Genomic DNA, 12,492 nt, shown 5'->3' on the forward strand with positions numbered 1-12,492 from the left:
ATGGCTGGAAGGTAGAGATGGGCTAGGGCAGGGCTGGGGAGTGGAGTTGTGGGGGATGCAGAAGGTCTGGGGTGCCCCAGGCTGTGGCTGGGCCGTTGGAGGACCAGCTCAGGCACGGCTTCCAGCTCAGCCCACTGGCAGAGTCCAGGGGCCACTCTTGCCAGCTGCAAAGGCGAAGTTAATTTTGGTGACACAATTGTTATTTCTCAGCTGATTTGATGCTCTGCGGAGCAGGCAGGCTCCTTGATGAGTTATCTCCCTTCCAAATTCCCTGTCTGATTGCTTTCCTCTGGAGGTCAGGGACAAGGGCAAACCCCAGTGTCTCTGACTGGAGCAGCGGATGGGAGAGCAACATCAGGGATGCAGCTGGTCCTTGTCAGGTGTCAAAGCCGAGGGATGGGGCTTTTCTGCCATGCACACAGAGAGCTTCATCCCCAGCCCAGGGCTGCCTGGAAGTCTGGGGGCATGTTCCTCTCAGGTCTGCTGGGTCTGGAGGGAGATGCCTGGCTGAAGGGTGGCAGCTGCAGGAGCAAGCGTGCAGGAGGGAAGGGCATGTGCTAGGCCGAGCAGAGGGCTGTGGCTGACTTGGGCTGACAGATGCCCCTCGGCTACCCTGAGACGTGGCACCCTAGGTCAGGCCTCAGGAGAGCTCAGTAGAGGGCCCGGGAGAAGGGTTGCACAGTCAGCTAGGAGAAGAGGGCCAGGTCCCTACCATGAGGGCAGCCCTACTGAGTTACCCGGAGCTTGCCTGCTCACCTGCCAATGGGCAGAGAAATAATTTTTAAAGGGCTCAGGGGGTCCTCCTGGCCTGGCTGCTCTTTTGAGGGCTGCACACAGGATGGGCAGGGCCCTTGTTGCTATCTGGCCTGCTGAGGGCACAGGAATGGCTCCCTCTCCAGGGGTAGAGTGGTGGCCACATTTATCCTGGCCTTGGCAGGGACCCTAGCAGTGTGCAAAGGCTGGCTGGCGTGCCACAGGGAGGAGGACTGCTGAGCACACACCTTCTGGCTTTGGGTCCCACAGACAGGTGGAAGGGGAGGATAGAAGGCTGACAGGTGAGAAGTCCGTGGAACTGCCTGAGGGCCAGGGAGGGAAGACCTGCCCCGCAAGGCAAGGTGGGATTGTCTGCAAGTCTGGCTTAGAGCTCCCTGGGGAGTCCATAAAGCAGAGTCCAGCCCAGCTCTGCACTGCAGTAGGGACCCATATAGAGGATAACAAACCCTCCCCCTGCAACCTTCAGCAGGCATCTTCTCATTCATCTTCCTGGCTTGCCTGGGACCAGAAATGGGACCTCCATTTCTGATTGAATGCATGGATGCCCAAGGCCACAGGTCCACAGAATGAGTCTAAACCAGAAGGACAATCCTAGCAGATGCTCTAGTTAATAGGATGGTGGTTTTCAGATGGTTTTAGAGCTGCAGACCCTGTTCTAGAAATAGACTCATACACTGAAGCCCAAAACATGAAACAGATAAAGACAGAGCTGCTGTGTCTAAGGAGGGGAAGTTCCAGGACCCTTGTCCCTGCCCAGCTGCCCTCCGCTGCCCTGGGCTGCCTGCTGCCTTGCTCCCCAGGCCTCCTGCCTAGACATTGAGTCCCGTATGTGAATTTGCCTTTTACATTTTTCCTGGTGGTAAAAAACAGGGACTTCACTGGCAGAGAGAGCAGGAGCTATTTGCAGAGTCGCTGACTTGCAAGGCCCCATTTCACTCCCCAACTCAGAGGCCGACAAAGACAGATGAGACCAATTGGGGGGATTTGCACCACTTTACAAGATCCTCCTTCTGCCCTGCGGGTGGATTAGCACATGGTGGGCCCGGAGCAGCTGCTGACCACATCTGGCCCCAACTCCAAAGTGGCCTGGGCAGTTAGATCCGGACTGTGGAACCCGATCTGACCCACCAGCACCCTGGGAGGGAGAAAGGAAGCAAAAGGGCTTGTTCTGATCCAGATGGGTGCAGAAATCAGAAAAGCAGGAAGACCCCTTGGAAAAAGGACTAGCCCTCTGTGTGAATCTAGGAAACTCTAGAACCAGCTGGAACCTTCCTCAAACCCTGGTGCTGGCGAGATCTCCGAGATCCTCTGGACCTCAGGTCACACGAGAAGCTAAGTGAGACAGGGACTTCCTGCTCGAAATGGGAATCCCTGTATTATCCATTGCACATGGACATCTAATTCCAGCTTGAATACCGCCAGTTTCAGAAAGCTCATTGGCTGCCCTATCTGATCCATGGCTGGACAGCAGTAGATGCAAAAAAGCTCTTTTCCCCACCAAATAACGTGCCTCCTTTAGTGCACTGAACAAGTCTGCCGCCGCCCTGCCAGTCCTGACTTCTATAGTATCCCAGGCCTAGAAAAATCCAGAGGGGCCCTGTGCCCTAGAGACTGTCAGGCAGTCCTAGGATTCAGCTTTGGCAAAACACAGAGATAGATCCAAAAAGTCCTTGGCCAGGGGCTTGATGCGTACCCCAGGATGCCAGGCTGTGCCCCTCTATAGCCATCAGCAGGGGTTTCCTTGGGGGCTCTTTCCACAGGCATGGATGGGTGGGGGCCTTGAGTTTGCAAAATGGGGCTGAAGAGCTAGGTTTGGGTCGAGGAAAATGGGAGCAGATGAAGAGGGGCACAAAGGCATCCAGGCACCACCTCCTGCCCCCAAAAAAGGAAAAGGGTGGCATGAGAAGGGTGACAGATGGGGAGGAGAAGGGGAAAAGGAAAGAAGGCACGCAGGGGAGGAGGGAGGTGTGCCAGCCCCCTCGGCCTCACACCCACTGCAGGAGGGCCCTGGCCTGCTCAGCTCAGCCTTGGCCCTGCTGCTGAAATTCCAGCTCTGTGCGCAGCCCAGCTGGCTCAGTGCCAGTCATGTGCCAGCTCCAGGCTGGGCAGCGGGAAGTGGGGCACGCGGCAGGCATATGGACGAGAAGCCAGGAAGTGCAGAGCAAAGGGCTGGATGTCCGCTTGGCCCAGGGATGCAAGTGCTGGCAGAACCAACCCAGCCCTGCCCTCCCCGCAGCATGGAGGCTACAGACCCCTTCCTTTCTAAACCGCCCAAAGAGTGCCTGTGGGTGAGGCTTGATGCTGGGCACCGAAGGGGCCAGGGAAATCACATGATCCAGCTGGCTCCAGCCCATCCGCCTGGACAACAGCAAGTCGTGCGGCTTACTAACTGACCACAGGAGGGTTGCAGAGAGGCAGGATGTGTGGTAGTCAGGGCACAGGCTCCGGGGTGAGTGGCCTGGCTCTGAATGTCAGCTGACCGACCTCAGGTAGGTTATGTGTTTCTCTGAGCCTCAGTTTTCTCATCTTAAAATGGAGGTAACAACAGCACCTGCTTCATGCATGCAACCTTCATACATGTATAGGAAGTGCTGGTGCAGAGCACATGCTGACTGCTCAGCACAACGGTGAATTTTTTTTAATTTAATTTATTTATTTTTTTTTTTTTCTCGAGACAGGGTCTTGCTCTGTCACCCAGGCTGGAGTGCAGTGGTGCAATCACAGCTCACTGCAGCCTCAAGCAATCCTCCTGCCTCAGCTTCCCAAGTAGCTAGGACTACAGGTACACACCACTAGGCCTGGATTTTTTAATGTATTTTTTATTGTTATTTTTGGAAATAGAGTCTCACTCTGTCACCCTAGCTGGAGTGCAGTGGCATGATCTCAGCTCACTGCAACCTCTGTTTGCTGGGTTCAAATGATTCTCATGCCTCAGCCTCCTTGAGTAGCTGCGATTATAGGCATGCACCACCACACCCAGCTAATTTTTGTATTTTTAGTAGAGGTAGGGTTTTGCTATGTTGGCCAGGCTGGTCTCACACTCCTGGCTTCAAGTTATCTGCCTATCTCAGCCTCCCAAAGTGCTGGGATTACAGGCATGAGCCACCGCGCCTAGCCCCAGTTTTTTTTGTTTTGTTTTGTTTTAGGAGAAGGGGTCTTGCTATGTTGCCCAGGTTGGTCTTGAACTTCCAGCCTCAAGCAATCCTCCCATCTCAACCTCCCAAACTGCTGGGATTATAGGTGTGAACCACCGTGCCCCACCCACAATGGTAAACTTAATGCTGAGAAAATGTGGTCTTGTCAGTGCCAAGGGGCCCATTAGGCCCCAGCCTGAGTGCCTCTTCTTTCTTCTATGGCCCTCTGGTGGAAATACCCTCAGAACTCCCTTCCCACAAGCCACTTCCCAGAGCACACAGACCGAGAAGCAGGAGGGGCGGGGAGACCATCACCACCTCCTGCTTCCCTGGGCAGACACCTCACCTCTGTGAGGCCCTTGGCACATGGGTCAATCCTTAAAATCCATTTAGGGCAAAGCCATTTTCTGAGGACAAGGACTAACCGGATGGTTGCATTAAAACAAAAACAAAAACAAACAAAAAAAGACCATAAGGGGAAATTATAGACTTATACAGCCACCTCCATGTAGTCCAAAGCTATTTCTACAAAGAACTTGGGGTGGGGAGTTTCACATCTGCCTTGGGTGGGGAAGCCCAGACACAGAAGGGCACATTTCTAGAAGCTCCAGAGAAAGTCAGCATGGAGGACACCGGCTGATTGCAACTCAGCTGCTATCTGACCTTGGACAGGTGACCCAATTCTCCAGGTCTCAGTTTCCTTAACTGTGAAATGGGTCCTCAGTGCCTCGGTCACAGGACTGCCACAAGGCTTGAATAAGCATGAAGGGCTTGGCTTTACTGGCCTCCCTGGGCACTGGACAAATGGTTCGGAGCTGTGCATGAGTCGTGGATAGGCTCACATGTGGGTCAGCAGGGGATGGATCAGAACACAGGCAGGCCCCTCTGCAGGGTGAGGAGGGGCCTCTGGTTTGGCCAGTCCCATCTATTTCCACCTCTCCTGCATTTGTGACGCTCCCTGCCCCTAGGTTGCCCTCTCTGCCCTTATGCCTCCCCAAAGCATAGAATGCCAGCACAGGTGTCACCTTCTCCACACAGCCCCCCAGGCTCATCTGCATCTGGCAGTGCCTTTGCTAAATGCCCCTGAGCCTGGGTTCTTGCTCTCTCAAAGCGAGCCTTGGAGACACTTCTGCTTCTCATGTATCTTGTTTTTGCCGTCAGCCTCCCCACCCCAAATCCAATTGTGATCTCCTGGAGGGTGGCGAGCAGGTCCTTCGACTTCCCCTGGGAAACTCCCAGTCCTGACTTCACAGGATGAGCTCACACATAGGAAGAGCTCAGGACAGGCCTGGCATGCGGTAAATGCCATGCCATGGAGGCATTTGTTCCTCTGTTCATTATCTGCCCCCAGCACCCCAGCCCCAGAACAGGCTGCAGGGGGCTGTGGGGGCGGTGTCAGGTAGGAGCGAGTGAAGCAGAAACGGGGAAGAGGAGGGCACCTCCTGCCCTCATCCCTCTCCTTCCCTCCCTCTCACCCCCTTCAACCTGCTTTTCCTTTGTGCTCAAACCACAGATCCCCTACCTTCGCCCTGTGAGCCATCTCTGGCTGCCGTGCCCTTGCCCTGTGCCCCCCTAGATCCCGAAAGGCCGTTTCATCACGCCTCAGCTCCCTGCCCCGCCCCCCCAGCCCAACATGTGCAGAGCCCATGGCCTCCTGCCAAGGCCTGGGGCTGCTAGTGGAGGCAAAGAGACAGAAATCTCACCGCTCGGTAGGTTTTCTTCTGCCCAGCGTGCTTGGGGGCTTTGCCTGGCTCCGCTGAGCTCTCCACATGCATCGAGTAGATGATGTCAAAGAAATCTTCCACCACAGCGACCCGCTTCAGAGAGATGCCCTCCGGCTCCGACAGGCCATCTGCCCCCTGCGACAGGGTGGACAAGCTGTGTTAGTGTCAGGGATGATGGCGGGGTGAGAACTGGGCCCTGAGGCCGGGGCAACGGGTCAGGACTCAGGACGGGCAATGCCTCTGACAGTGGGTCTTGGGGTGGGGAGGGGAGGGAGCCTGCCGAGGGGGCTCCCTGGAGGGGGGACGCCAGAGTCAGGGTGGCTGCAGCTATGAAATCTACCAGCGACAATGGGCAGAGAACGGCGACAACGAAAACACAAATTAAAAAACCAAGAGGCTCCATGTTCACAATTTCAGACAGATTGTGCCAGACTCGGGCGGGGAGCTCTTGAATCACATGCTGTGCCAAGACCATCCTGGAAGTCTCTGGGGAGGGGGGAGTGCTAAATAGATGCAGCCCCATCAGGAGCTCGCCAATTAGCAGTAACCTTTCACTGTGGGCCTGGGCTGGGGTCCCGGGGGAACGGCTCCGATCACCTGGGTGACTCCTGCCTCCGCCCTGGCCTTTCTGAAAAGCTTTTCACGGCTGCCTGCCCTCCCCACTCCAGCAGCTGAGCGCCAGCAACTGCACCCGGGCTCTTTGTGTGTGGAGATGTACAGAATAACAGGCACGAGGCCACGAGGAGGTGGCAGGGCCATGTGAACGGGGTGGCCATGGGCCCCGAGCCTCTTATCAGGCTAGCATGAGTGGTGTCAGCTGGCCCGACAAGGTGCACCAGGAGCAAGACGGGTCCTTCAATAGCAAACAGCTGCAGGGCTGACGCCTGTCCTCCCCTCCAGCAGGAAAGGGGCTGCAGGGAAACCACAGGGCAGGAGGCTGGGGGCGAGGCCAGGGCCCGTAAGGGAACAGACTGCTGGGGAACTGCTCCGCGCAGGCAGTCCCCGCAAGCGAGGTACGCAGACCCAGGGACACTAGACTGTCAGCCACCAGCTCCTTAAGGGGAGTCTTTGGGGATGTTAGGGGGCTTTGAAGATCAAGAACAAGCCGTATGGAGGGAATCTAGGGGGAAAGGAAGCTGGCTTTTCTCCAAAAGTGCCCAAAGACACATCTCCAAGAGAATTCTTCCCCAAAGGACCCCAACTCAAGGATGTCAGCAACAAGAGGATGTGGGCTTCGCCTGCTCCTTCTCAGCTGTCTCTCCAGCACTTAAATCAGTTCCTGACACATAGTAGGTAGTCAGTAAATAATGACTGGATGACTGAGTGGTTCTAAGTGGCAGCTGGGCAGGGTCACTTGGACACACTCTGACCTGGTTTGAATACAGCCCCATCATGGAAGTGGCCCTGTGACCCCAAGCACTTACCGTGCTTCGAGACTCAGTCCCTTTATCTGTAAAATGGGGATAACAGACGCCCCTTTCCCATGAGCTACTGCGGGGAAGAACTGAGATGTGCATGCGGCACTTAGCACTGAGCCTGGCGTACAGGGATTGCTAGATAAATATTGCTATTAAGAAGTGCTTTGCAGTTCGCCATGTTTCCCCCAGGTATGAGAGAGCTGAACACCGGGGCAACACTGGGAGGTTGTTAGGGTCAGGACCTGCCTGAGGTGTGGTGGCTGGTGGGCGGCAGACATGGCTTCAGATCTCAGACTTTGTAGTCCAAGGAGAATACAAGCCGTACTGGCAGAGGACGCTCGCTCACAACAGGTTCTGGCAAAGATAGGTCTTGGTTTTACCCAGTAGCTTTCCCGACACACCACGATGGGCGAACAGCAGTGTCTCTTCACCAACAGCCCATCCAAGAGCAGAAAGCAGATGGGGGGCAAAGGGCATCTGGGATGTGGGGTCCCGAGCCCCACAGCTAGTGGGCAGTGTCCCTAAGTGGTGACGCTGGGAGGTGACCTCACTGGCCCCAACCAGGCCCTCTTGCCAATGGCTTCCTTCCTGGTCAGAACCCATTTCAATGGGACGTCTCAGATAGTGCATATCTCTCTTTGCGTGTACAGGAGAAGCCACTTGCTGGTCCGGCTTCCTCGCTGTGAGATTGTGGGCAAACCCTTCAACCTCCCCAAGCTTCACTTATGAGATGAGCTGTAAAGTTCCATGACTTTTCTCTTCTTAACCTCTCTCGGGAATCCATTTTACCTCTTTTGGGGGATATCCCACCCCCTCTGACATCTCAGGCCATCCATACGGGCTGAACAATGACTAACTTGCTCACTATTGACCCATAAATGCCCAGCATTATGGGGCCCTTCAAATACTGCCATGACAGGGTTGAGATGGGACAAATATTATGATAGGTCACTTAGACTTTTAAAAAAATTTTACTCAGCAAAGATCTGGATTTGGGATGTACAGTTACAAGACACTTCTAACCAGAGGTTCACATTGGTGAAAATAAATAAAATGAACCTTAAGAATGAATATAGCTGGGTTTCTATTTGTTGATCTGGGCAGTAGTTATAGAAATGTGTTCGACTTATTAAGTCATTAAATCTTAACATTTGGCCGGGCACAGTGGCTCACACCTGTAATCCCAACACTTTGGGAGGTCCAGGCAGCCGGATCACCTGAGGTCGGGAGTTTGAGACCAGCCTGACCAACAGGGAGAAGCCCCGTCTCTACTAAAAATACAAAATTAACTGGGCGTGGTGGCACATTCCTGTAATCCCAGCTGTAATCAGGAGGCTGAGGCAGGAGAATTGCTTGAACCCAGGAGGCAGACGTTGCGGTGAGCTGAGATTGCGCCATTGTACTCTAGCCTGGGCAACAAGAGCGAAACTCCGTCTCAAAAAAACCAAAAATCTTAACATTTACAATCTGTGTATTTCTGCATATGTGATAAACTTTAATTTAAAAAAACAGTTTTAAAAGAATATCATGGGATAGTTCCACTGAATTTTTAAATTCAGGTAAAATACATATACAGAATGCACCATCTTTACCATTTTTAAGTATACAGTGAAGTCCGCCACATTTGGATCACCTGAATCCAGAGGCATAGCTCTGGAGGCTTAGCTGCTTAAAGGCCAGTAGGCCTCCCTGTTCAAAATTGTTTCAGACCAGAACACAGATATTTCCGGAAAAGGAAGGAGATAAAATTTTGTGGGAAGGAACGGAGAAAGAAGGCAATCTGATGAGGAAACAATATTTTATGTAGGTGAGATAGAAATTTCCCCCTAACCAGTTTGGGGGCCTTGGGTGGGTCACTTTATTTCTATACTTCTTTTTTTTTTGTTTGTTTTTGAAACAGAGTCTCGCTCTGTCAAACAGGCTGGAGTACAGTGGTGCAATCTCTGCTCACTGCAACCTCTGCCTCCTCAGTTCAAGCAATTCCCCTGCCTTGGCCTCCCAAGTAGCTGGGATTAAAGGTGCCCACCAGCATGCCTGGCTAATTTTTGTATTTTTAGTAGAGATGGGGTTTCGCCATGTTGGCCAGGCTGGTCTGCAACTCCTGACCTCAGGTGATCTGTCCACCTCAGCCTCCCAAAGTGCTGGGATTATAGGTGTGAGCCACTGTGCCCGGCCTATTTCTATACCTCTTGAAAGTCAGTTTCTGCACCTGTAAAATGGGCCTAAAAAGTGCTAGTTGGATGTTCCAAGGATCAAGCACGTATGTCAGGCATCCAGCACATACAGACTTGGTTAACGTTCATCTCTTCCCTTGGACCTCCCAAGTCTGGACATTTTGTGTTTAGGAATCTCTTCTTATCTCCGGTCCTTCTGACGCATCCAGAGGGGACCCATGACAAAATGGGTCCCCCTCAGTAACACTCACCATCAGAAGAGATGCACAGTCTTATTTAATTCCTAAATAATATGCTAAGGCTCCCACGAACTTGGAATAAGCTTTCCAAAAGTCAAAGTGTAATTGACCAACCCAGATAAAAAAGCAAAACATACTGTCCCATATGGCCTCTCTCTATCCCAGCTTCCCACCTGCATTCTTAGGCCAACTCTGGTAAACAACAGCTTTGCACCTGGTCTGATGTGACTATAAAATTAATCCCAGCAAAATTCTTCAGGGAAGCAGTTTTCAGTAGTTCCGTCTTTAAAAATTGATCACTTTCTCTCTTGATGTTCAAATTTGGGTCCTGTAATCCAACTATCTCTACAGCAAAGATTTACATAGGAAAGGAGAGGGCCTGGAGCGACCAGAACTCAAACCACACAAAGGCTGCAGAGCCACACCTTGAACTGTCCTCTGGTGAGCTGGGGCCACCTGGATTCCATGTGTGCTACACCCTAGGGGAAGAATGCCAGGATGTCTGCGTGGCCTTCAAGGAGAACCCTGAGAAGACAGCAACAAAGGGATCCGACAGTAGTCACGTGCCACAGACATCTCTGCTATCCCTCGCATCCATGGAGGTAATAACCTTCATGCTAAAGGCTGCAGGGGAGGCAGGCCTTCCCTGGCTAAGGATCCAGACAGTGCTGCAAGTGAAGAGCTGCTAATAAAGGGAGCAGAAAGCACCTTCCCTGTAGCCTTGGGAAGCCCTTGCCATCACCCTTCTGCCTGGTACCCAAATTAGCTTCATCTAATCCATTGCCCTAAGCAAACTGGGTAGTGGATTGACAAAGGAAGTTCACTTCATCTATAGGCTGGATCAAGAAGGGACCTGGAGTCTCCTGACTATCCCAGCTTCCTGGAAACACTTAGCAGGAGTAATGGAATGGAACCCTGCAGCACCCCATGGGAAAAACCATGAAAACACAGTCACTGGTGCAGGATCAACCTCTGGGGCCTTCCTGCATGGAGAAGAATATTGCCATGGTAACACACGCCATCCTTTCGAACCATCCAACCCCCAAACAGCCTGCCAGAGCCAGGCCAACAGAATCAGACATGGCAATAGTTTTAAAAATGTACGGAGAAGCTGGGCATGGTGACACATGCCTGTAGTCTCAGCTACTCAGGATGCTAAGGTGGGAAGATCACTTGAGCCCAGGGGTTTGAGTCTAGCTTGGGCAACACAGCAAGACCCATCTCTAAAACAAAAATTAAAAAAAAAAAAAAACCTACACATTTACGGAGCTACATTCTTGGACATCACCAACTCCCTTAAAACCAGCCCATTTGGGTTCTAAACAAAAAGCTAGATGGCAAGTCATTGACAAAATCACCAAATGTCTACTTAAATACTGCTGATATTTCAAAATATTACAGCAGTAGTCCTTAGACCAGCAGCATTGGCATCACCAGAGAACTTGTTAGAAATGCACATTTTCAGGTTCCACCTTAAACCTACCAAATCTGATGCTCTGGGGGTTTTAACAGGCACCCCAGAGCATCAGATTGTGATGCAAGACAGATTTTGAGAATTGCTGATTAGAATGTCTCCATGATTGAAACAGGGAGGTAAGTGTAGGAAAACAGGCATTTGCTCATTAAATATAGACATGCTCTGTGCTTCCTGGTCTAATATATTAATATTTTCATTTCCAATGAAAGCCAATTTTCCTAATGGTGAGAACAAAAGAATCTTATTGGGCAACATTAGTATAAACTCAAGACACCTGCCCAGAGACTTAATGTGGATTATGGATAGAAAGAGCAGGAACGCCCCGCATCCTGACATCAGATTTTTAAGTCCTCCCTGGCAAAGTTAATTAATACTTAAGCAGGGCATCCCTTGGCAGGTCCTTTCTGGCTTCCTCGGTTTCCTCAGATGGATCTCAATGCTCAGCACGAGAAGATTGCCACGTCCCAGGCTGCAGACCTAAGAGGGGATCGGCATGTCTTACCGTGGCATTAGACAGGCTCCTGCCGGGGCGACCTCAGGGAGCTTGTGAATCGGACTGAATCTTGCCTGTCTCCCCACATGAGCCAATTAAACGGATCCCTGCCCTTGATGGTGAAGTGAAGTCCAGTTGCTAATGGATTGCAGTTCTGTCATCTCCATTAGAACTTCGAAGTCACTTGCTGGTATGGATAAGTTACATACTTATCAAGGTGGGATCACAGTTTTAGGCCACCAGGGTGCCATTTAGTGTGCCACCATCACTATATTAGTAGAGTGTGCCTTCCAGCAACGTCGAGGCCATGGTTGAGAGGATGCGGCTAAATAGGAGAGATATTTCTCAACTGGGTTTCTGTTACGGTAGAAGAAGAAACCACAGAGAAAGGCCTTAGGATATGCCTTTTGGTGCATTTCAGATCCAGCTCTTGACAAGGTATAACAATCAACGAGATTGTTATTGGAGGAGAAAGTCAGCCAGTAGAGCCCACCCCAAAGGAAGCAAATCTTTGGCTACCACTTGTGTGGGAGCCCAGGACTTCAGGAGGCTGATTGCAAAGGCAAATGTGAGGATGCTGCTCCATCCCATCCAGGCCATCAAAGTGGCCGAGATCAGAGACAAAAGTTACCCTGCCTATTAATTACTAGCATGCTCTTCCCAACTTTTGCAATCATGCCATTCCTCCTGTCCCCCAAACCCAGCTTTAATCAATTCATTCAGGGCTGGGTGCAATGGCTCACGCCTGTAATCCCAGCACTTTGGGAGACAGAGGTGGGAGGATCCCTTGAGCTCAAGAGTTCAAGACCAGCCTGGGCGATATGGCGGCTCCCTCCCCCCACCCTCTGCCACCAGGAGGACTCTACAGAAAATACAAAAAACCTAGTCGGGTGTGGTGGCATTCGACTGTCTTCCCAGGTACTCAGGAAGCTGAGGTGGGAGGATCACTTGAGCCTGGGGAGGTATAGGCTGCAGTGAGTCACGACCATACCACTAAACTCCAGCCTGGGTGACACAGTGAGACCCCATCTCAAAAAAAAAAAAAAAAAAAAAAAAAAA

General features: G+C 51.9%; 1 protein-coding gene across 2 annotated transcripts in view; it reads right to left on the reverse strand.

Moving 5' to 3' along the window:
- The window catches only part of NOL4L (nucleolar protein 4 like), a 98,745-nt gene that overhangs the window by 84,432 nt on the left and 1,821 nt on the right, over positions 1 to 12,492 (reverse strand). For both annotated transcript variants that reach the window (XM_017884112.1, XM_017884111.1), the window contains exon 2: positions 5,612 to 5,767. In XM_017884112.1, coding sequence (XP_017739601.1) covers positions 5,612 to 5,683 — 72 coding nt within the window. In that variant the 5' untranslated portion in view covers positions 5,684 to 5,767. The remainder of the gene's footprint in view (positions 1 to 5,611; positions 5,768 to 12,492) is intronic.

This window comes from Rhinopithecus bieti, unplaced genomic scaffold, assembly GCF_001698545.2.
Source record: "Rhinopithecus bieti isolate Rb0 unplaced genomic scaffold, ASM169854v2 scaffold_14455, whole genome shotgun sequence".
Classification (NCBI taxonomy): Eukaryota; Metazoa; Chordata; class Mammalia; order Primates; family Cercopithecidae; genus Rhinopithecus; species Rhinopithecus bieti.